Source organism: Cygnus olor, chromosome 20 (genome assembly GCF_009769625.2).
Source record: "Cygnus olor isolate bCygOlo1 chromosome 20, bCygOlo1.pri.v2, whole genome shotgun sequence".
Classification (NCBI taxonomy): Eukaryota; Metazoa; Chordata; class Aves; order Anseriformes; family Anatidae; genus Cygnus; species Cygnus olor.
In genome coordinates, this window is record NC_049188.1 from 9,428,000 (window position 1) to 9,454,571 (window position 26,572).

Here is a 26,572-nt window from a genome sequence, read left to right on the forward strand (position 1 = left end):
CTACCAAAATTAGCTTCATTTCACACCCATATCGTCAATATTTCAAACACAATTAAACCCATTAAAGAATGAATACTATGTATTAGCTACAGCATGCATGCACACAGGATTTAGCTACTTAGAGTAAATTTTTCTCTCAGCTAAACTGGTGCAAGTCCAAAACCTATCATTAACTTGATTCCATTCAAATTGATGGGAGAAAATAATGCAGCCGTTTGTTTTCATAATGTTGAAAACTGCTTGATATTGAACCTTTCGAAACACAGCTGCACTAAATCTCATGATTACCCTAAGAAAGCAGAACTTTCTTTTCGCATACAGGCGGGGCATGTGATAGTGACAGGCAAGCGCTGAAGTCAGAACACTGCTGAGGCATGCAAGCACCAGTCCAAGTGGCTCAGACACAGATGAGGCAGTGTCCTCTGCCCTCTCACCCAAGCTCCTTGAACTTCAGCCCTTCCAACTTCTCATCAGTGCCTTCCTCTCAAAATCTGAACATTTGCTCAAAACATTCCTTTCCTCCGCCTGAAGTTTCTCTTTTCTTTGACTACCTTCTGTTTCGAAACTTTGTCCTTCAGTTATAAAGTGTCCCGCTGATACTCAGAAATCTCCTCTTGGCCATGGCAAGGGTTAGGAGAAGGACCTGCCATGACCCCTTTGCTGCCCGTTATGGTTAACTGTCCAGAAATGGATTATGAAAACACGGTTCTAACCTTAAGCTCTATCTGAGATTTGAACTTGTCATTTACTTCTACAATTAACTGATGTATGGCTAGACTTTTTGCCTACCTCCATGTGTATTTCTTCTTTTCCTGCATGGAAAAGACATCGCATGCGTGGACCGGAGGAGTCAAAGAGGAGAAGAAGCCACTTGCACCAGAACAGCGACAGTGTCCCAGGCCCCACACCACCTCTCCCCAGCAGCTGCGAGGACATCCATAATCTTAACTGCCTTGCGTAAAAATGTCTACTCGAAAATCTGAAACAAATGTCTGCTTCTTCCCTTGCTACTTCCCCTCCCCATTTTGTACAGACACCGGTTTCTTATGTTGAAGTTGCTCAAAGACCTGCATGGTAAAGGTGCCTCCAAGCACCTCATTAGAAAACAATCCCTCCACCAGCACCACACATACAAGGCTGGCCTCGTAACCATCTTTCGGGATTTATTTAACTAAAAATATTGTTGGTGCTAAGCTCAAGACCATTTATGGGCAAAATGCTCCCTGAAGTAAGAACAACAGAACTTGATTGCCAGCTGGCAATCAGGCCACTTGGCTCCAGGCTTCGCATAGCCATAAAGCAGGCTGCAGCACTAACACTTCAGCTGGCTTGCTCCAGACGGTGGTTACCAGCAAAATGAGCCAAACTGGCCTTCCTGCTCTTAGGCCATCTCCAGGAAACGCCGGGCACAGGCCGAGAGGGGTACAGAGGGCTGCCATCCTGGCTGTGGATGGCACACAGCTATGGGGTGTTTTACAAACCCTCCCCAACGTGTGGCCATAACCAACTCTGGAGAAGAAGCCGTGCAGCTGTAGCTACCACAGCACTGGACTTGAGTTTGGAAACCTTCCAAGGAAAGGACTCTGTGGGCTTAGACTTCACATGCCACTAACGAGGTTATCATGCAGGCAGGTTCTGGGCGCTGTGAAGTCACACTGTTACTTCGATTTCTCGTATGCAGGAATTCTACTAACACTGTCTGCTGGTGAAGTGCTCGAGAAACGCTGAAGAAAACAAGCAGGCACTCCTCCTCCTTGCCACGTCTACCAGTCAGGATTCACATCAACACAGTTCTGAATTCAAAGTCTTCTTTCAGGGGTGACTCTGAGGCACTTCAGCACTGTGAACTTTAGAAAAGTTGGGTCTCTCAGGCTCCTCTTTGAAATGATATAGAATTAAACGATCTTTACAAATGTAGCTTTTTTTCCATTGAGACAGCACAGACAGAAGAACTGGTCAGTTTGTGTTAGAAACTGCAAATGACCAGTCTGGGAGTTCCTGAAGAACACCTCCACATGCAGCTGTGCTGGGTGAAGAGATAGGGAAGCTTAATAGCAGCCCTTTGCCCAAATGTAGCTTATCAGCATTTAGTATTTATGATAAACTACATGTTACTACATCTGTGGCTATTATCTTTAAAAAAACAAACAAACAAAAAAGAACACCACCTTTTTACCCATACTTTATTTTCCCTTGCCTGGCTGCAACAATTAGCACTAATATTTTAATGTCCGAATTCAACCCAGGTTGAATGCACAGTATTTATCCCAAGTTATGTGAAAAAAAAATGTGCCTTGAGAACCACTGCATATGAGAACTTCATAATAATATCCATGGATAATTACAATAAATGGCTTGTCTGAAACACCCATAGAATAGGAACTGAAGCAAACCATAGCAATCTCTCTCCCTCTTCCACCCACCACACAACCTCGTCAGCTCTGCTCTTTTACCCATGACCGTTAAGGATGTTTTCTGGCTCTGTGACAGCATCGTGACTCAGGTCATGAGAAGTGTCAAAGATGCATTTCCTTGAGATGGGAAAAAGCAACTGATTTTAACAGCCCACGAAGACTAAGCAAAAAGAATAAGCCAAATCAGCATATTTAAGGGTAAAGATAAACCTTTTAAAAGATACAAGTATATTTTATTTCCAATCTTAATGCTTACGTTTCTTTCCATAAAGTGTTTACATTTTTCAGACTACCAAAAATGCACAGTTGATTTAAATGCCTTACTTAAGAATAATAAACTCAAAGACAACAAGAGCAGCACCCATTTACTGCATAATCAATCACCGATCATATACACAGGGAACCTGATCCAGACTGCAGGCACAAGGGATCTGTCCTGGATTCCCTTTCAACAGCACCAGTGACTGTGCCCTTGGAGAACCCACCGCCAGGGGAAGCCGAAGGTGTCTGGGCTCAAACTCAGGAGGTCCATCAGATAAAATGACTATTCCCACAGCTCCTCTCCCATTCCTTTCCCTTGCTGGTTACTAACACAGAGCTTCACATGGTTTCACCTTCCTTCATTCCAAACTTTACTGTTCACGTAACACCTTCAATGCTTAAAACCTCCTCCTTTAGCTGATTATGGTCTCAAAAACCTCTAGATTCTACTTCCCCACCTTGTGATCAAACAAATTACAGGTTCGTATCAGGTGGGCAAAGCTGCTTTTTGTCATTTCACTGATTGCAGCTCCCTCAAGCCACTTACATTCCTTGACCCACCAAGTTTCTGGACCATGCTGTCTCCGCTGTACTGGACCTCTCTTCTCCTGACCCATTTCCAGCCCTTTTCCTTTTGTCGCTTTAGACGCAAACACCGTTCACAGAACCACAGAACGGCTTGGGCTGGGAGGGACCTTAAAGCCCACCCAGTTCAGACCCCCTGCCACGGGCAGGGATGTCACCCACCAGCCCAGGCTGCCCAGGGCCCCATCAAACCTGGCCCTGAGCACTTCCAGGGATGGGGCACCCACAGCTCCTCTGGGCAGCGTGCGCCAGGGCCTCACCGCCCTGAGTGAAGAATTTCCTCCTAACATCTAATCTAAATCCCCTATTTTAGCTTAAACCCCTTGTCCTATCATTATCTGCCCGAGTAAAAAGTCTCTCTCCAGCGACCATTCAATAAACCTTTCCTGCATCAGTCCTTCAGTGACCAGCTCTTTTCATCAGGCTTATTAGTTCACTCTTTCTGCTTTTATTCATTCCTCCTCTAGAACACAGTTCAGCTCTGCAGGCGCCCAGCTGTATGTATACAAGTGTACCCAGTCCTCTGTCACACAAAGCACAGAGCGAAGCCATAACGCAGGGGAGCACACTCCTGCTGGTGCATCACTAACACTGCTATTTACCAATTTCCAATTGGCAAGTGCTGCAAAACCCCATCCAAAGAGATGCGTAAACTGCAGGATGTCTTCATTACTCACGATGCATGAGAAGGAAACACATTGGCTTGCCTTTTATACACCTGGTTAACTGGTGAGGTTTGCAGATGGAAAAACACTGCTTTACTGTAAACCGGGAGGAAATAATTGGTGGAGCAATTGATATAATAATAGAATCCAAAAATGTAATTTTTTTAAATCATTTGCGGAGAAACTCTTAAAAATCTGGTTACCATCTCCTTGGACTCCCTTAGTACATGCCTCCGACAACACTTGACCCTACAGAAATTGTCTTCAGCTTGATGTTCCCAAGACTGAAATCATCCATCCTGACAGGAAAACTTCAGTGGGACACTCACATCTGCGGTAATCCAACTCCTCTCTCCTTTCCACCTCCCTTTCACCTCTCGATCCATCTTTGACATCGCGGTCTCCTGTGTACTACCTATTACTTCCCCTCTGCTTGTCTACCCACAATCTTTCTGAAACAGTTTGCTTTGACCACTGCTTTGGCATTTGCTGTGCTAAATCACTCAGTCATATATTTTTACACTTCATATGTCAAGAACTGCAATTCCCTTCTGATGTCAGTCTCTTTCAATTTTCAATTTATCTGGAGTACCTGCAACTTCTTTTTCAAACGTAAAGCAAATATACATCTGCCCCAGTCTCAGATCAACACTGTTTAAAAAAGCCCACTTCTGAAACACTTTATTCACAGACGCGAACTTCCCTCGTGACAGAATTTATCAGTCTACTTCCCTACTTATTTGAAGGGAATGGATCTTTTCCTTCCACTTCAGAAACTATCCAAAATATACCACCCACTTGTTTCACTTCACTGATTCTCCATCCATTACAAAAAAAAAAAAAAAAAAGGCAGCTAAAGCCACAGCTCATTTACAAGCAGCGGGCTGCTGCCAGCACCCAGCCAGTGCTTGGGGCCAGCTGCTCTCACCTCTGCCCAGCTCTGTGTGCAGGCTGGGGCTGTGGTGAGAGCGGGCCTCCGGGAGGCTCCTGCCTGCACCCCCCAGAGCCAGGAGGTTTAGCACAGAGAGGTGGAAGTCATGGTCTCTGAAAGTTGCTAGCACAAAATTTCCACCAAGTGACTTGTTTATTTTTTACCAATTGCCTTCAACCTGTACAGAGCCTCCAAACGCGTGCACGCACTCGGTGGAACCGCGGGCGTTTCAGGCAGCCCCCCGCCCCGAGCCTTTGCAGGGTTTACGAGCAGCTCCGTGCCTGCCCCACCACAACGAAGCCCCATCCCCAGGACACCTCCAAGCGTCCCGCGCCCACCGCACCGCAAGCGGGGCCCCTTCAGCGCTCGCACGGCACCGCGACCCCTCCCGAGGCCCTGAGGAGCGCGGAGGCTGCCCGCAGACACCCGGCCCCGGCCCGCAGCGCCGGGCTCGCGTCGCCCCCTGGCGGGCAGCGGCTGCCGGCGGGCCCCGAGCGGCCCGGGAAGGCCGCCCGGGCCCAGCCGCTGAGGCACCGCGGGGCGGCGGCGGGCCCAGGGGAGCCGAGGCCCGGCCCGGCCCCGGGCACCGACCGAGAAAGGCCTCGGGGCCGCAGGTGGAGGCCGGGCCCGCCGAGGGGGGAGAAGGCGAGGCGCTGTCCGCAGCGTTTGGAGCAGCCTCCGCGCCTGCCCCGCCGTGCTTCGAGTTATCAGACGGTTAATTTGCTTTGAAACTATTTTTGTCCGCCTCTCTCTAAATAGGTGGTTTCTTAAGTGAGTGTTGCTTAAAGGAAACCAATCTGTTTTTCAGGAAGGGCTGATGATGTCAGTCCTTTCAACTCCGCTTTCCCATAAGAATTCTTCTAGTAAAAGGAGTTTCGCTCTGGGAAATAGTGAAAAGTAACATGAAAATATTTAAAGCATCGCGGAGCGCATGTTTATCGAACTTCCAGATTTATGCTTGGATTTTAATCACGTTGCGATCGCAAGGAGGGAAAAGTGAGAGGAGAACTTTTTTTATTTTTAAAATTAAAAAAGATTTTCCAGTGGAAAGTGTGCTACACTAAAATATTGCTAAAGAGCTAAATCCAAGTCTGAATGCAATATATACAGAGCAGCGTGTTTTTCCATAATTCTGAATTTATGCACTGTATTTCAGCATACGTATTAAATTTAAAACAGAACAACTGTGTATTATGAATGGTCTTTCGGCAAAACTGTCCCGTCCAAATAAATACTTCAATCCCCAATTAAATGACAAGACAAATTCAGAGAATACTGTATTATTATTGAATGTTTTAGTAGGTCTAGACGTGTAGCAAAAGGTTCAACGTACGCACAACTTACTAGCTTGTTCTGATTATGGAAAATCCTACAATCAACAGCAGAAACCTCTGGATAGAGCTAGACAGACTTTAACTTACTGGTGGTGCAAGGCATAATGTCAATAGCATACCTGTAATTTTTAATTTGCAGAATGAAAATAAGAGTTTTATAGAACTTTCAGTTTTCCAAGTAAAGCATTGCATTTTTATGCCTAAATGCTACTTGCTATTCACATATAGATATCCTGGAGATATAACGGGATAAATCTACGGGCATGGTCCTGCTTTAACCAGTTATCATTTAATGCACACCATGTACATGTGAGGCAGCTGAGTACCACCATCCTCATTTCATGCAAGTTAAAAGGTCACATAAGGCCATATTCTAATGTCTAGCCCCACAACCAACTGATGTTGTAACAGTCTTGTAATACTGAAAGCCCGATCCCAACCTAATAACTCAGGTATTACTGACAATGCACTCTGGCAACTCAACACAATGACAAAAATACAATTTCGCGGGATTATCAGGCAGAATAACCCACACAAAATATGTGCTCGTTATAAAAGGTGCAAGGAAATACCTCTTTATCATCCCCTATTTAACAGTTTGCTTCGTTCTGCTAAAAAAGAACAAAGCCAAACTATGATTCACTTGGAAATGAAATCATCCCCACCCCCAATAAAGGCTTACATTGTGTGGGTAAACAGTTTGTAGGGGACTTGGAACAAAATGTAAATAGATTGCTTTGCTACTATATACATAGCAAATAGTTTCATTTTGAAGCTAGGAGTTAAAAAAAACAAGTGAGAAAAATATTACAAAGTCTGAACTCTGAAAATATTTACAAGAACAAAAGCTAATCACAAGTTAACATCAATGGAGTATAATTGCTAATCAAAAACGGAAGATAACAAGCCAGTATTTTGCTCGTGAAGTCCCTTTTTTTTGGCCAAAGGTTGTAGCAAGGCTATTGTAATGGAAACGAAATAACAGCAGAAAGATTAACAGCAGTTTCTGTTGTTTAAGGCTTATTGAACACTTCTGTAGATTGCGAAGGATCTAAGAGGAAAATCATGATGGCAAGACTCCACACTAAAAAATCCTCCAGAAATAGAACCAGTTTTTCACAGCCTCCTGACTCCATCAGTAATCACAAGTTTGTGCCCGAGTACTGGTGTTCTCCGGGACACGCTCACGGGGTCTGTGCTAGTATTTCCTTTACAAACAGCTGGGGGATGACTAAGTAACTGTTAGTCTTTCTCGAAGAAAACTACAAACTTTAAATAATTCCACACCTAGGGAACACAGAGTTTATTATTCTTCTGTTACAAAACAGAAAGCTGATAGACAAAATCAGCTGAATTAAAATTTACCAAGGGTCACATATCAAGTTAAAAGTAAAGCTAAGAATTAAACCCAAAGCTGCTCTTTACTGTTCTGCGGACTTGTCTGCACTCCTGTCACCAGACTGCCCTAACTCCTCCAAACAATAATTATTTCACATTATAATATGATAAGGACCTGTTACAATCTCTGTAAACCCATCTTAGTTCACAAATTAAAATAATTACCAGAGTCTCTGGCTAATCCAGCTGCCACACACACACACACAAAATCCCTCCACTGAAAGCCACAGTGCAACTCGGTTGTTTTTTTTTCCAAGTGGATGATAAATGGGTTTTTATAAAATGCATATAATATGGTTCAATATCCTGCCTGCCATCAGTTAGGTAAACTAAAAGATTATTGAAATGATTTTACCAAATGGATTATTTTAATCCAAACATTTCTTTTTTCTTTCCTTTAAGACACAACTGTTTTGCTTTGAGTCTAAAACCTCTTATTTTCATATAAAGCACCATGGTGCTCTGGATTATCTCATTTAAACAACAACATGTGTATAATATCCTACAGTTATTACGTACTCTTATGCCAAGCCTGCTAGGTGGACAGGAGCTGCTGGTGTTAAAAGAGTAGCAGCTGACCAAGAAAACCACTTTTCTTGATCTACAAGAAAGACACAAAGTTCTCTCTGTTTTATCTGTCCAAGTATCAACAAGATCTGTCATTCCCACAGCAGCATATATATGTGTGTGTGTGTGTACGTATAAAAATATGTACATGCACTTTTTTTCACATCAACATTTTTCACACAATTCCCACAACTTCCTTATGTAAAATTTTCATATGAAGGCTTTCAAGTTACCACCAAACAGCCTCAGCACATAGCCAACTTCTACTCTTTGCAAAAGCAATGAACATAAGCCACACCAAGTTCTTTGGAAGCCAAAGTCACCTCCCTGCCTTAATTTTCAGTTCCATAAGCAGCCTTCAAACGCAGCTAATTATTTAAATAGAGCAGTGATGTCTGCAGAGTGATCTTGAAAAAACTCTGATTTATTATATTTCGAGACATACATTTGAAAACTGAAGCCTTAAAGCTCTTGAGACACATTCATACATCCTGCTCCCTTTCCCTCAGTAACACCCTGGCCCATGCTCGTCTTTCTCCCACCAGCAAACCTGCCCATCACTGAGGATCCTAGAGCAAATGAAATTGATGTTTCTTCTTAAAGAAAAAAAAAAGTGTCAAATCTATTCAAAACGTCAAATGTATCTAACAGCACTGTAAAGGCCACAATTTACTGCAATTTCCCTTGACAGAAAACAGAATTGGTTGTATGAAAGCTATGCAAATTGACAGTTCCTTCCCTCCTCTATGTGATGTCAATAGTTAGAAGGGATTGGATGTGCTGCAGTAAACATTTATTGCAATCCCAAGTCTGTTTCAAGCATGACATGCTGAGCTGCTCTACAATGATGAGAGAAAAGGAAACTACAATGGTAGGTACACAAATATCTCCAATGAGGAAACTAGAGAGAACAGTTTGGGTGCCTTCCAGTGGCTCCAGAACAGCTATGCAGAAAACCTGGTTTAGAAATGTCCACAGGAGAAAACACAGAGGCTTCTTCAGAGACAACTCTGGTCCCCTTAATAATCAACAAGCCATAAAAATGTTCCTTTCATTCAGAAATCTCACAAAGGTTATCTCTAGCAGTAAAGACGTTGACTATGACAGCACATAATTGGGGTTTCGCAAGCACTTCTAATCCTACTCATAATTAGGGAAGAGGAACTGTTCCTTGTGATTTTTAATACTTTAAGACTGGAAAAGTGTGGCTAGCCATCCCAAACTGGTATTTAAACTTTCACTTTGATGGAAGCTGTGACTTACTCTTATTAGAAAGGAGAGGTAAGTATGCAGTAAATTCTGAATCCAAACAAGCCTTACAGTTAAGGCTTCATCAAAGAAAAGGGCAAAACCAAGCATGTACACCACAGGAGTTGGATTTAAGATTTTTAAGCTTCCAAAGATTTTTTCCGTTTATACATCAATTTGTCACATTGACAAAAAAAAAAAAAAGGTGGTCAAAAAATCTATGTCCTCTACTTCATATTCCCTAGTTTTCACATTTCTGTTTATTGCAGATATCCAGATGTGCTTCACGATCATCCACGCAGATGAGCAGTAAGAAACCTGAAGACCTCCAAACTTTCAGTCTGGAGTAGAAATTATTAACACATCTGTGGTAGCACAGTTTACTTAAGTAGGTTGCAAAACTAGAACTATCTTTCTTAAGTATTTATACCTTGGCTCATTCCTATAACATCTGCATACCCCACGTATTTTTGCATAACAGTTGCAGCACCTCACTTTATGAAACTCCGTTTTTTGTGGCACTATCTACATGGGCAAACAGAATGAACTAAATCAATTCCTGCAATATGCAGTAAATTCAAAGCTTCTGTTTTTCAGGTTGTTAGCAAATACTACTTTACTGTGAAGCTGGAAGACTAGGTTTTCAGGTCAACAACTCCAATGGTATTTAGGAACCGAACCCTTGTGTGTCAGACAGAGGGAACTGAAACGTTTTGGAGGACACGGGCATTAATGACACAGAGGGAAGGTTCTCCTGACAGTGCAGGGGGGAGATGAAAAAGAAAAAGGGGGTTTACCATGGAGTGGTGAGCCAGAAGGACTGCTTGACAGGCCTGGAACAGGGCTACAGCGTCCTCCTTGTTTAGATGTCAGCTCTTGCTCGATCTCTTCCAGCCCTGCGCTCTTCTGGAATCGGCTCATGCGGTTCACCACGCGCGGGGACATGTGTGTTCGGACGCAGGGCTGTCCGCCGTATGGATTGATGGGGAAGACATGGGAAGTGCCCCGCAGCGTGCTGACCACAACCCAGCGACAGTCATGGCTGAAGGAGATATCTTGTACCTAGAAAATTGAGACGTGAAATGGAAATGTGGTCATCCATGCACACACACCTCAGAAAGGAAATGGACTAGCATGTTTTAAGCACAAGCCAAATCTTAATTGGAAATGTTAATAAAAAGACTAAGTGTTGGCAGTTACTTGATTTTTTCTCATAGATACCGATTGAACCTTGCTGCAGTGCAGTACCCAGTTCCAAACCTTATGCACTTTTCAAAATATTCTGAGATTTTTTTCTTTTAAACAGGCCTGAACTTATCAAAACATCCCAGGATGCAAAGCACTACATAAAGCCACAATAGCTTGATGTAATTTTCAAATAGAATTTAGTTCTAAAAAGAGTTGGGAAATCATTTCAATTACATGTTTTGTTATTTGCTTGCTTATTTTGATTTTTAGAAACTGCCCACAAGGGGGAAAAGGGAGGGATGAGAACAAGAGAGACATCTCATCCCTGGGCCTGATTTCGACAAATACTGGCACCCAACACTGTACTTAAAGTTAACAGAAAAACCATGTCCTACGTATCATGTAACTTAACCAACCCCAAATCAATGGCCAGGATTTTCAAAAGCTGTCCCTGATGGTCTCTAATCCTGCTACTCTCAGTTTGTCCCTAAGTGACACTACCATCCATCCAGGTGTCCCGTGAGTAATGCTTCTGGTTTTCTGGGTTTAAAATTTTGTCAGGATTAAACTTAGTAACTTCGGCTATTTCTCTATATAAAATCACTCAATTTTACAGATAACAAACTTCATTAATCAGCTATTAAAGTCCCAGGAAAGAGCCTAGTTAGATTTCTTCTTCTACATACGAGTTCTTATCCACCACTTGAGAAATACAACCATTACTTGTAGCTTAAAATGGTTGGTCTTGAAGCAAATACAGAAATACAGTTAAATATCTTCTATTATAGTTACTCCTTGCATGGATCTCAGATATGAAGCCCAGAAGGACTTCATTCTCTTTTGAGTGTGCTTTACGTAACGCTTTGATGGAAAGCAAATTCTTGCTCCTTGAGGAATGCTTTAAAAGCGAGATTAAACTTTGTTTCCAGCCCCATACTGGCAGACAACTCAAGAAAACAAGTAGTCTAGGTTAAAATGATTTATCATAGAAAAAAATCCTAAACCAATTCTTCCAAAAATGTTTTAAAAGGTAAAAGCTGACTAAAAAGAACTATATACAGAAGTGGGATTTAACACGGCAAACATATAGATGAAGGATTAGTTTTCATTATATTATTAAACAGCATAAACTAAATAAAATTCTTTTAAGATTTCACTGAAGCCAGTTTTACAATACACTAGGTACTCAAATTGGAGTAAACACTGATAAAATCTTGACAAATATTCCAGAAATGCATTCCAGCTATTCCAGACAAAAGCAGCAAGTATTCATCAAAGTGCAAGTTTCCAACTGAGCCCTAAAGCCTTTGAGATAAAAAAAGGATTTAAGTCTTGTGACTTGTGACAAGATATTTGGCTGACAGACTGTCACTGCACAAAATGCTTCATCAACATTACATAGATAAACTAAAAAACAGTGCTACACACCTGCTCTTTTCAATTACGGTGACATATCCAAATGATCTGCTAATGATATGGCTAAACAATCTCCCTGAAATCTGACAGGTTTGGCACTTTCAGTGATTCTGCTCTTACTGACATAAAGTCACAGCACTTAAAGCTCCTCGTTTGCCTACAAAGTGTTTCACCTTAATAGATTGCTCAAAAAGGATTAGAGACCCCACGGGGATTAGCGAGAGCCAAAAAAAGAAACCCCAAAGCCGTGGAGTCTGAGAAAAACTATGGCACCAAGAGTGTTTAAATACCTGCAGTTTAAAGAGGCGATTTCTACCAGTCAAAATCAAACCTCCCAACTGTATACAAATTACCATTCTCCATTATAATAGAAAGATCATTAATATAATGAAATCATTAAGCCTACCGGAATGCATTTCCAACCCTAATTAAGGCCCTATTTTTAATCTCTAGTAACATCCAAGAATGGCCACATCTGTCTTTACATGCTGACACCTCTGAACACATCCCTATTTTCCGACTATTTGGTATTCATTTTAGATTGAGTTTTCAGTTTCCCTCCTGATCTCCCGAACTGTCCATCCCAGCCTCAAGGAAGAAGCTTTTCTCTTCCCTTCTCCTTCCTCTGCTGACTTGCTCCGTGCCTCCAACACAAGCTGTTTCTATCTCGCTTTATTGTTTCATGCTCCTTGCCAGAGAGTCTCCTGCCCTGAAACCCTGGTGGTCTGAAGGGACTTTGCCCATCTCCCTGCAAACTGACACCTCGGAGCTGCCTTCACAGGGCAGACACACACAGAGGCCCGCCGGTACTTCAATGGACGTCACCGCCCAACTCTTCAAATCACTGTTGTCACTCACGTCTACCCCATGCCCTCTCATGTTTTTGGTAGAACATTTTAGAGGACGTTTCCATGAGATGGTGGAGAAAAAAATTGTATCTCACTGTACTACGTAACAGAAATGTATGTTTCCACATTAATACTCGTTTTTTAGTATGCATCTTTAGGATTATGTTGTTTAAAAAAACCAGCACAAACCCATCTGTGCAACACAAAAGAGTCCTTAACTCCTCTTCAGCAGAACTGGAAGAAAGCAGTGGAGCAGGCTGAGAGGAGAATGCTTGCTACAGCATTCTCAGAAATCACTTGAAAAATCAGCTGTGTGTGTCCATGAAAAGAAAATATAAATTATCACATCAGACTTGCTATTATCCACCACACTGTTACTGTACACTGCGCAGAGTTCTTGACTGCTTCTAGTATAAACAAACTGCACAGTGGCCCATTAGTGGTTTTCAAGTTTATGCTAAGCGTTGCAATTTATTGCTGTCCTTTAGGTTAATGTACTATTATTTCATGTATTTATAATATATTTCTGGATTTGTTGTTAATTATGATGTAATGTTTAGATACCGAAGATCAATCAAGACCCCACAGTGTTTACAGATATACGTTAATAAAGTACAAAGTACACTAGATCTCTCATGATGTAAAGTTTACTCTTTAGCTCAAGGTCAACCTCAGATTTAATACTCATGTCTGTATTTCAAAATTTAATCTGTCTGTGCCAATAAAAGGAAATACAGATCTGTGATTTTGCTTAACTCAGGAATATTTAAGATACTTTAAATTGCAATATCAAATAGTTTTGAGGGGAATACCAGCGCTTTCTCTTAGCTTTATGACTACTTCCTCCTAGGTTGTGAGCTGTTTGGTTACTTAAGGTTCGATCTACATTACTTGACTACCCAAAAGTTTTAGTGAAAACCCCGGTACCTCAAAGTCCACGTTAGGAATACCAAAGCCTTTACCGGCCCAAAAGAACGTGCTTTGGATGACTCCAGAGTGTTGTAACAGAGCGTGTCGTCAGTGCTCCTATGGCCAAAGCAGGTATTCTGTGACTCCTGCTGTACACAAATATTGTCCTTCTTTTATGGAGTATTCAGCTTGCTCCATGAATTTCAAATAGTGCAGATGTGAAATAAGAATCCCCAGTCACACTGCTTTGGTCCTCCTCTTGGAAATGCTTCTTTGGAACTCCATTAGCCTACCTCCCTGTGCTTGTAAAATCCTTCAGAAAACTCCATGAAAACGTAGCTTCTGTGTTCAGAGTCTAACTGAGACAGTGGGGTAATGTCACATACGGACTCCTACAAGGGTATGTCGTGTATCAACTGCTCTAACTGAAGAGCAGCTTCGAGGACTGTACAGACCAAAGCATTATTTCTGATATTATGAAAATCTGGAGGAAATTATCTGAGCCTAAAGCTTCAAAGACGATATACATTTACTTTTTATACATAGGAAATCTATATAAGTTTTTGCTATCATTCTTTATTCTCACAGCTTCTCCGAATTTGAATATGAAGTTAATTAGAATATAATCATAAAATTAAAAAAAAAAAATAGTTCAAGCCATAGCTGGGAGAAAACAAAACAGAAGCAAGGGCAGCACACAGAAAACTTATTTTAAAAGCAGTGGATTAAAATGGGATAGTCAGAGGTATGGCTGATTACACAAGGAATCACACAGGACAGGCAGTGACCTTGTTTACCACAACTCCTGGGAATGACTGGCAGCCCATACCCTGCCTCTCGATTTCATCGCTTCTGAAAGTTAATATTGTACTAACTTGCTGCACAACACTTACATTTATGCTATCACTTGTTTTCTTACAAAGGAGAAGGAGCTGTACTGGGCTATCACGGTACCTATAGGGCAGAGGCGAGTGATGGGAAGGAAGGGGCTGCAAAGCCCCACACTGACGTGCTGCTGCTCGTGTCCTCCCCAGGCGCATCCCCTCCTGATGTGTGTGCAGAAGGCGATAGAGAGCACAGCTCACAGCACTGCACCATGTATTTTCATGTTCATTACAAGAAACAATGATTAAAATGCATTCTGATCTTCCTAGTGCTCTTCTTCCTACTGCCCCTTTTTCAGGCGTGGTAAATTACACCCGTAACTGTGTATATTCCTGGACATTTTACTGCATTAAATAGTACCTCAACATTGAAGTGAAAACAATAAAGCATGACCAGCGCTACTGCAATAGGATCGTACTCCTGTTTCATGCACACTATGCACTGTCACAGAGAAAACATGCCATTATTTGAAGGACATGACTGAAGTATTTAATTATGCTGTGCAGGAAGATGGCAGAGAGAACAATTTAAAAAAAAACACAACTGCTAAACAACATGAAAGCAGCAGTGCTGAGGAGGTAAGGGTCAAAATAAATTAGAGAACTGGTCTGTATTTAACTTTTTTTTGGTTGAGAAAATTAAGGAAATGACGACAACAAACATAAATGAAAAAATAATAAAATCATGAACTACACAATATGATTTATCAGACCCACAAGGACCTAACTCTGCCTCCCTGAGTAGTCAAAACTGATTTTGACTCTGTATAAAAACAGCAGCAGAACCTGGGTACACTGAGGCAGTCAAGTAGGGTCCTCCAGCCCGAATAGCTGCTCTGTATTAATAACCAAAATTGCAAGCACCACCATGCTTTGAGTTCTGTCTCCCTGAGTTAGCTAAGCTACTTCTAACTGCAGCAGTTTCTTATTGTCTGCTTTCATCAAAGACTGACCAACTTCTTTTAATCAATTTTTATTATTCCAAGACTGTCCCCAGATTCTTTCCTAGAAATGAGAAAGTCTCTCTTCCAGGGACTATTTCAGTAATTGCGACTACATAACTATGCCACAAGACAGAAAGAAATTTCCATTAACCATGAAGCTTTATATCAAATGTTTATTATCCAATCCAGTGTTTCACTACCTGGACTCAGTACGTGATGCAAGTTTGAATAATCTCCATGAAATCACAACAGGAAAACATGCACGTGTTCCACAGAAAAGTGTAAAACAGCCTGTGTTCTGGGGCAGCCCATGCTGGAATGTTTTTATCATTCCCTCTGTTTACCTATACTGACTGAAGTCAGTTATAACAGCAGTTTGAGAGGCAGAATAACAAAAGTCTGACAGCGTAAAAGATTACAGAGGACCCTGGCCACCAGCCCACTGATGCTATCGTTCCGTTTATTTGTTCTAGGTTGAGATAATGCTGTTTTCAAGGATTTTTTTTTCTGTTTACAATTTAAGATCAAAAGGAAAGGATCATCAGGTGACAGACTAACTTTCATCTGCAAGTAAATGAACTTCCTCAACTCAGAACATGCTATGCCTTCATTAAAAACTTTATAAAATGCTCTTGGATAAAAACGAGTGCAGAGAGCGTTGACTCACAATGCAAGAACTGTTAAGGCAACAAAATATATCCTTAACCAAAAAGGTGTGCCACATACACATTTTTCCTTTTGCAGCAGAACTGTGCAAGCATGGATCTCTAACAGCTTTAGTACTCTCTCTGCCATGGTTAAATACACCCAGCACTTGCAGTGGGCCTTCGTGATGTAACACAGTGCATCAAACATGCTGGTTCTTGTTCTCTTAAGAAAAAAAAATTCTAAAGCGTAAGTAGGTCTTAAAGACTGAAAGATCTTAATTCAGTGTAACCGAAAGAGTGGCTTCTGACTGTGTTTGCAGAAAAGTAACTTGAAAGTTGTGACCTTAGGACTCACATCACTCAAACCAATAAAGTATCTGAGTACTTCACATTCTTTCAAGGCCGTTGTCCTCACAATTCCCTTAGGAGACAGAGGTCCACTTTCCATCTTAACCCATCTTGATCTTGGTCACAGGAAAAAGCGAGTGGCTTAGTTACGAACTGAGTGATCTTCACAGTCCCAATGTTTTATTCAACCGATAAGGCTTCTTCCTGTATTTGCTGCTCAAAGTCAGCTAATACAACATAGATTTGCAATAACAACACTTAAATGCTCAGTAACACTCTGCTTCATTGTTCAAAGCATGCAGAAAGAGAGAAGGAAAACCATGTTATGAAGACCAGCTGTGAACAGTCTGGGAGAGTGCTACTACTTACCTTTCACTTCAAACCAGGGGGAAAACAAGCTCAAGAAACCTACTTACCGCAGCACAGCACCTAAATCTCCCTCAGCATCCTGAAACCAATGCCAAGAGGACTGCGGGGCAGTAAAGCCCTAAAAAGATCACTAACAATTTAGAAGACGGCTAGCAGCTGCCTTTGGACACCACTCCAGGGGATGACGAACTCAGGTAGTTCAGAAAGTGCATATGATCATACATTTAACAGCAGCACAATCTGCTGTGAGCAACATTTTAGAGCAGAGAAAGCTTATCTTGTGGGGAAGCTTACAGCAGCCTCATCCCTCTCTCCCCCATCCAACAGAAATGTTCCAAATAGCACGGCTAGAGCTATCGGGATAGACTGTCTGGGCAAACACCACGTTCGATATTGAAACAAATTTTCATTTTTCCTTTTATAAAAATCCAAGTACAGTCTCTTTGTTATCCCATTCATTAATGTATGATTTCAGTGATGCTGCCTGGTTGGAGTGGCCATCTCACTGCAAATGCTCACTACAAATTGTGCTTTGGCTGAGGACAAGATCCTGACATCCATGAAAGGAGACAACCTCTACAGATCTCTTCTCAACCGCTCTGTGCATTTCAGAAATACAGAAAGACAGAAACCGTCTTTCAGGCTGAATTTTCTCAACCCCAAACCAAATCAGACTGTCACCTGAATTTAGAAAAAATAATGAAAAAATAATGAATAAAAAATATTTAGAAAAAATATTTAGAAAAAATAATGCACAGTGGAGCATATATTCTTTAGCTTTATTAAGTCAAAGGTATAACTAACATATCTGACTCCGTAGAAAGACATGGGGGTGACTCAGAGAGATTACTTGTTTGCAGTAAATCAACCAGAAATTGCCATTATTAAATCTCAACACTTGCTTCTTTTTCTTTACTAAACATTAAGCATGCAACTTAATGCACTTAAGATGCTTCTGTACACGAGTGACAGAGGGGAGGGACTTCCGGCACCTTCTCGGAGGAGGCAGGTGAGACATACTAAACTACTGGTCTGCCCAGAGACCACGAGGGATGAGGTGAAGTAGATGGTTTCAGTACAAATATTAAAATACCAATATAACAAGGGCATATGATGATGTTTAAACCATTTATAATGGGAACTAACTAAACTAATTTTGACACTGATAATCACTCGTGTCCATCAACACAAATTAGAACTTTTTATAGCTCCAGTACAGAAGGTGACCTTTAAGACCATTGGCCTTGATTCACAATTAGCTTTAAAACAGGGAAAAAAAGTCTGGTTGCAAATGTATAAATACTGTTCTAACCAAGGAAGAAGGTACGGAGGCTTCCAGAATGTCTCTCAGAATATCTGCATTGAGAATTTTAAATTGAACAGCCTACAATATTCTTGTCTAGTGCTACTCACACATGGAATCTGTGGAACAAAAGAGGTGAACTACGTGCTACCCTTCTTACTACAAAACCGAAAGCACTATGTTATTCCAAAAGCAAAAACAGATAGATACATATTGAGAATCCCAGGTACCAATATTGTTGCTGGATAGTTTAATTATCAAGGGATCTGTAAAATCCACCAATATGCCTCAGACTGGTTAGAATTTTCTCTATCTTATACCATTCCAAAAGCTATACTGTTCATGTCCCAAATGAGAACTCTGTGGCAAATGAAGAAAAAAATTTACTATGTTGATTCTGAAAATTTTAATGCAATGCCTTCACACAGATGCTAATGCTATATCCCAAAGACTTGCATCAATAAAGGTTAAGTCCTAAAACATGTCATGTTTGCTTTCCAGTGTACGCCTTAAAAATAAATTTATCAGCTGTAAAATAAAGAAGAACGTCTTTGTTCCTACTGACTGGAGTAATACACTTTGGTTATAGCATATTTAGTTTTTTTCTAAGAAAGCAAAATAAAAATGACACACTAAGGACTTTATATTACACACTCTAGTAGATGACAGAGTATATGTACAGACACAGATCTCTAATAAGTGCCCATTATATTATTTATAAAAAATATTTATGAGATAATTATTATACATATTACCCCATATATTGAATAATTTTTTCCTAATTTCCTCTCACTTTTCAGATTAGCTATTTCTTCCTATAAGAAACCATCACCTATAATAGTAATTTCATTTTGTCAGTCCAGGAGCAGCAATGTTTTGGGGTGTTTAAACCACCAGGAATTTATATTCACATAGACTAAAACATTATCAACGACTACATTATTAAATAAAGCTGCCACATTTTACTTCCTAAAGGTAAGGCAAAAAACTTAAGGGAAACTGCACAACCCATAGGAAAAAAAAAAAAAAAAAGGTTTGAAGCAACTGTAATCATGGTACCACAATAATCCAAGCTTCCAGTGTCAGGGTCATAATCACAGTGCCCGAGGCTTCTCTCTGTCACACAAGTTTACATCTGCCAGACTGTCACAAGCTTGTGCTTTCAGTGTGTAATTGCATCAGCAAGTGCAATACTCATTTCTTACCCTCTGGTGACATTTTTATTTATGTATTTAAAACAGGTTCTTCAACAGTTACTCAATGCTACAAAGGTGAGGCTCTCCTGATGCCCAAAAGCAGTGCAGTGACAGATCTAGGCACAATACATTGCACTACTCCTATCACAGTGATGCTAGCAAACAGTGATGGAGTGATACCTCTAACATTTTCCCATTTTATCAGTAAAACAGTTTATTGAGCATTTTTGAAATACAATTTCAGACCTTTTCACACTATTATGATCTAGCCTAACTTAATCTTTAGGAAAGGGATTGTCAAATTGGCAAGTTAAAACTCTATCACTACAGTCTCTAACAAGTTCCCCCATTTTGCTGAAGTGTGGATAAAAGTTAATCACAGTCCTTTGATTAACTCTTGCTTTCAACTCTCTGATTGCCTTTCTTTGGCTTTTACCACCCAAGTCAAGCAAACCCTGACAATTGCTTCACAGGCACTAGACAAATGTTTAACATGTTACATGAGAAAAGGTTAAGTACAAACACAGCTAATAATCTGGGCTCTTTGGAGGTAGTGTCATATCTGAATAAATCTGACAGCACCTCATTGTAAAGGGCAAGAATTTATTATTGTCCAGGTTAAATGCTATGCTCTTATCCTTTTTGCGGCTATAACATAAGAAAGGTTCTTTCTGTGCTGAAACAAACATTAAAGTGCCAACATACACAAAATGTATAAGGTGTCTGGGGATTATTCTTCAGCAAATAGTTTAACTTACTTTGGCTTCAGTCTCTCCCCTGTGAAGTGTATACAAATGATGGACGGCACTTTGTGATGATGACCAAGGATGTGTCAGTATTTGAAAAACATGGAAATCATGGCCTAATGTGTCAGTAGTGACCAGCAACATCCCTGGGTAAAAAAAAAAAAAAAAAAAAAAGAAAAAAAGAAAAAGAAAAGCACAAGAGATTAATCACTTCAAAAGAAGAAGCTTAAGAATATCTATCTAAAAAAGCTAGAGTGTTTTACAATTTGTTTTCTGGAAACAAAAGAAAACAGTTGCAGGAAAATTACTGAATTGTAAAGGATTCATTTCATAAAAAATGAACCCAAACTTCAACTGAAATCATACAACACTATCCCTGCTGAAGTAGTACGGTACAAATCTATCAAAGTCAATTGAAAAATCTGGGAATATTCAAACTAAAGCTGGGAATTTGTGTGACCAATATAAAGCAATGAAGTGATGAACACTAGAAACTCCCAAATGCTCTTCACTATAAAAGAGCCAGTATGAAAAAAGATTGATGTTTCCACACTATTTTGGGAAGTAGAAACACTACAAAACACAGCTAAAATAACCTATACCAAAAACAATCCTGAAGAAGCATCTTTCTTATAAACGTATGTGAAAGAAACTGTCTGATTTATTGCTTGAAAGGCAGCAAATCAGAGTTGAGAGCTTTCAAGTGAAATATTAAATTAGGTACTAACTTCATTGAAAACAGGTCACTGATGGATGTACTGAAATGATTAAATTAGAAGATCAGTAGAATCACAGTAACTTATATATGCTGTTTACTTTTTCTCCTTCTATATGTCAGTCCATAACCCAGTTTTAACTTTACGAACGGATATTTAAAGTCAACTTACCATAAAAGCTTAAGTTTTTATACCAAAAAAATAAACATTTTGCATATATAAGAAAAGTGCAGCATCATGGCATAATTTAAAACTACAATAAATACACTTGATTTTTTTTTTTTTGTAAAAATGTCCGTATTAGCTTATTAATGAAATTTACCACCCAAAACAAACCTCTAACACTTTATTAACTTCAAGTGCAAAGTGATTTAAGCAGTTGAGTAGCTACACTGAAGTGCCTTCTAAATAATTTTCAAGGTATTGGTAAAGAAAACCAGGAATTTTCTGGACAGTTCTAGTGGTGTTGATTCTCCACTTAAAACAGAATTGAAATCTCTTATCCTTCGGGAAGAAAAATGTAGGTCTTCACATTTTACATGACACCTATTCAAAGAACAAATGATCATATTATTTCTGTCATAAAAGTGTTCGTGCTTTCAGTTTATTTACCCACTCACTGCTGCTAAACAAACATACTCTGTACAAATTCCAAAACCCTCGTGCTTAATTACCACTGAAGTCCATCATATGCCACTTTTAAAACTTCAGAATTAGACTGGGAAAAAAATATAATAAACCTCTCATGTTCTGAGATGCAGGGAAATGCGCTCTCAGCAAAGATTAAGTTAAATTAACTTTTCTACAGAACCACCGTTACCACATCACTCGATCGCTGCCCTGAGTGTTTTACCTCCTTGACAGTGCTGAAATACGTCTGCCCTTAAACCCAAATAGGAACATTTCAGCCAAAACGTTGACCTTCTGAGCCCAACAGCATTCCCTGAGCACGTCAGCTCACAGGAGGAGCGCGGCCCTGCAGGCCCCAGCCACGAGGCTCACCTCACAGCCCCAGCGCCTGATCGCCTACAGGCACAGGCCTCAGTTTCTCTTGACCTTAACTCTTAGAAGGATCTTGTGAAGATAAATACTTTTGAGAACGAGGCATGCCAGCAGTAAGATACAGAATTACAGAGAAATGTAAATTGCATTTAGAGACAAATTTGCCTAGAAGTTTCCTTTTCAGCTTGACCGCTGTGCTGGTAGGGCTTGGACAGAAAGCGAGGCCACCCATGTTGCACACAACCATTTCCTCAAAATCACACAAATGCAGAATTTTAAATCCGACCTCAGCAAGATTCTCTCCAGTAGACATACTTTTACTGCTGCAGGCTGCTGCTCCGGTTCTGAGTGTTAGAAATGAAAGAGAGTTTGTTATGGAGCTAAGAAATCCACGAGTGCATTTGGGTATTATGTTTGGGCGGTAAGGCATGCGAGTTGAGGTTGGTCTGGATGTTAATGTTGGCTTAACTGGCAATTTCCTTGATTTGTAGTGACTGTGTTGATAGGAAATACAGCTAAAGTTGCTCAAGTGCAAGTCAGCCAAGTCTTTAGTGTGGGATTATGCACACAATTTGCATTAATTCTGTTCTTGAAACATCACAAAATACACTTCCCTCCTAGTGAAGTGTGCGGTCCTCAATAATATATAGCGTTTCCAGTAGAGAAAATTGGAATCAAATATAGGGGTTTGTGTGCTAGAATTAGGCTGCCACTATTAGTGGAGCAAGAATATTCCAGAAGACCTAATTCAACAGTATTTGTTTTCTGTATTCCCATGTTTGCCTCTTGTCACACATTAGATAGCTTTACAGGGAAGTCGAGTGTGCTTTTGGTCCTCTTGACCTCCCTCTTACTCCAGATGGAAAGGACCCTTGGAGAAAGAAAAGCTGGAAGAGATGAATCCATAAGGCTTCTCTCAGCAGCGAACAGTCGGCCTTCACAAACCCAGATTTTTTTTTCCCCAGAAGTACTAGAAGCCTTTTATAAATGAATACGCAGAGCTGAGTGCACCCAGAGCTTTGAGCACACTTTTCATGTGTATCCCATCACATGGCACGGTGCAGTGAGGATCGTAAAAAAATCTTTGAATGAGCCAACAATCTGTCTGGAAGCTAGAGACAGAAAGCTGCGTAATAATTACGAGCCAGTGAAAACACAGGAATTACCATACTGCATTGTCCATCAAATCTAGCCATTGTTTAGCTAACCAGTATCTTATTTCCAATATTGGCTAGAAACGCAGGTGTCTGTGGATGGCGCAATAAACCCCACAGTATGCAGACATGATATAATTTCACCCTTCTCCTCACAAAGAGATTTTTCTGTATCAGTAACTTCTATCTACCCCTTGCTAGGGTGCTCACTTTAGGAGCACATACGCTAACAAGCATGTCACACAAATCTATATAGCATACAGTGCTACCTGTTCATTCTTTTGATGACATATGCAGTATCGGAGCAAATTAAGCAGAGAAATGTGCTTGCCTATCTGCAGTTTTGATCATTTCCATATGATATAAACACTTCTTGGTTTTGTATCAATGTGCTGTTCTTGCCTTGGGTTTTTTTGGGTTTTGTGTTTTGGGGGACTTTTTTTTTTGATAGCTTGAAGGAGCAGAGGTGAAAGATAATATATTTGTGGGTGGAAAAGAATTCGCTTCAAGACAGAAAGATGGGTGGTATCTGATTTGGCAATTTTGCATGTCTAATCTAAAATCCTGCTGTCTGTCACTGTTTGGAATAAATGCATTTTATTACATGAAAGCCAAAAGAAAACAGGCCCTTCACTTGTATTAGCAATTATTTTTTCAGTAAGTTAAAGGAGCAGATTTCATACTCACATTTGCATTTGAAATACAAATATATACTTGCAGAGTTGTATCAACACACAGGTCCCAAGCACAATACCACAGATGTGAAAGAACATACATTTATAAAACGGTATTTTCAAACATCTTAATTATTACTGTTATTCAAACACTAGATCACTAATATTTTAGAATATTTGACTTGGGTTTTGGTGTGGTATTTTTCATCTCTCGTTGCTTCACACTGACAACTCACAGTTTTCAATTATTACAGCTCAACTCTTTCGTTTCTCTCTCCATCTCTCTGCCATAAAAGACCGCTGCAGCACTCCGTGACACCACGACAGAAATACCTAATCCCAGCAGAGAAGCACGAACGCGAAGCGTGGCGGTTACCTCACTTTCACTTTCAAGTGCAGGAAACTTCAGCTCCGCTTTCTGAAAGACCTTGTGACAGTTTTCCCAAAAAGTTGTTTAGACGGAAATATGGGTTAAAGCTGTCATAAGTTCATTCCAAAATGTTTTCTCTTATGATGTACTTTATGTATGAATAATCATAGATGAAAAGTGAGTAATTCTCAAGGATTTCCTGCTTATTTTTCAAACTGGCATTAATCCCTGTTTAACAGATAACATCTGAAATCAATTGAAAGTCTTGCATATACAGAACCCAGTGGAAATTTATGTGCACAGCAGATATTACTTAGTATGTATCTCTCGGCAAAATTTTGATTTTTTTTTTTTTATCTGTAACGTGAGGTATGCAGCTAGGTTAAATTAATGACTGTTTTACTGTGTGGTTTTTCAAATCCACAGAGATGACTAAAATCCAGTTTAAAAGGACCTGATGTCCTACATGCAAAAAAAAAAAAATTACTGAAGCTTTGTTTTACCTGATAGATACATCTGCCTTAATTTAGAGCTTCCTGCTTTTCATACATTCTGTTTGGGAAACAATAAGCTTCTTTCAGGACAGAAACGTTAAAAAATACAGAGAATATATGCATAAAAGGAAAAACCAGTACAGATGTAGACTGTGGGTTAAGAGCTATTTATGCAGTATCAGAAGACTAAACCAGACTCTGGCCTGGCCATAAACTAAGCCCACGCCCTAAATGAGGTGCCAAGCCACAAAAAGCATTTGCGTCAACTGGGAATACAAGGAAAAGAAGGACTTCTAATTATAGGGCCTGGAAGCGGAAGCCCAGAGTGATTAGGAGTTGAGGCGCTGCTGTATGTTTATCTGGGAGCTTCCTCTCGCTCGCTCTCAGCCTGGGTTTGATAGATGAGGGTTGGCCTAAAGGGTGGGATTGAAGTTGCTGATGGTACACAGAGTTCTCCACAATCCAAAGGAGACGGAGACTGAATACTAAGGCTTCTGTGGCCTTGTAGGAACATAACTCTTTTCAGCTAGGCGTCAGCTGGTTAGCCCAAAAGGCAAAATTAGAGAGCAGCAAATCTCAGTTGGGTACTTGCTATAAAATCTAGGAAACCTTAGCAGCCTAAGCATCTCCACCACATCCTATTTATAACACCTATCTAACTGCATAGTTGTTTATTATATGCATACAAATGAGATACACACAATTTCACCTTGGGTTTAGGTTTCATGAGTAAATTCACTTTAAATAATGCCATCTTTCAGAATAATGAAGGTTTTTTCCTCCTTCCAAAACAATGTCATTCTGTAATTACATACCGACAAACTCAACACGTTCAAGCTGTGCTGGATTTGTTCTAAAAAACACTAAGAGTACAAATTTTAGGAAAGCAGGCATACAACTGCATGAAGAAAACATGTATTTATGGATACACTTAAATTAAGAATGCAATTCTTACAATTCCATGCACATGGAGATCTGTATAGACATTGCAAAAATATTCTATTTATACAGTGACAAAAAATATAAACAACTTCTCAGACATTTTTTTTAGTATGAGAATAATGCCATGAAACGTTAATATTATGCTCTGTAGGTTTTCAAATGAGAGGATCAGAGCGCTCAGTGGAACCATGCTGACTTACAGTCACTCCTGATTCGGTCCATACACATTTGCTGGATTTCTTCTCTCTTCATGCTAATTGGATAGATTTCTATTCACTGCAGCTCCTCTGCAAAAGCAGCCTTGTACAAATCACAAAGATGTGACAAAGCTTATATGGCCCATGGTTTTATGAAATGTATGACCTGACCTACGAACAGTAGCTTTATTTATACTCGCTTAACTCCTCTCTGAGGCTGATACTAATCAAAATATATCCAAATATTAGTCCTAGTAAGACCACGTATACTTCCAAGTGTAACACGTGCCATCATTACAAAATTTAGTCACAAAAAAAGACTGACCAAAATAAACCTGACTTTAAAATCAAAATTCCCTTACAAAAATAGAGTACATAAAGATATCTAAAATATTCAAAAATAAATATTAAGAAAGAATCAACAAGTCAAAAGAAACAGAAGAAAAATGAAAAGTTATTTAGTCACTAAATAATTACGAGTGACTGAACTCTGGAGATCCCTATACACTGTAACACTCTTAGGACAATTATATATTTAATCTGAATATTTGGAGCTTAGGGTTGATGTATGGAAACTGTCAGACATTTACCATGTCCAACAGATGGCTCAATGGTATGCTTTATATACTAAAAAACTGTTCAACAGCTTCAAACACTAACTGACTACAGCTGATGGCCCAATAAATACTAAATCTTTATCAGGATGGATTTCTCCCTCCCTAAACTAAAGAACGCACACTGAGGGCAGCTGAGTAAATGAGGGCAAAAGATCAAAGGGAACAGACTCCCTTTTCTTTTAACCCTGCTTGTAATTCCTCCAAA

The 26,572-nt window shown here is 40.1% G+C and overlaps 1 protein-coding gene across 1 annotated transcript in view; it reads right to left on the minus strand.

Annotated features, from left to right (window-relative positions):
* Positions 1 to 26,572, minus strand: part of BCAS3 (BCAS3 microtubule associated cell migration factor) — a 357,048-nt gene that overhangs the window by 233,917 nt on the left and 96,559 nt on the right. The window contains 3 exon segments of the mRNA XM_040532922.1: positions 3,630 to 3,641; positions 10,201 to 10,465; positions 20,214 to 20,347. Of these exon segments, the coding sequence (XP_040388856.1) occupies positions 3,630 to 3,641; positions 10,201 to 10,465; positions 20,214 to 20,347 (411 nt within the window).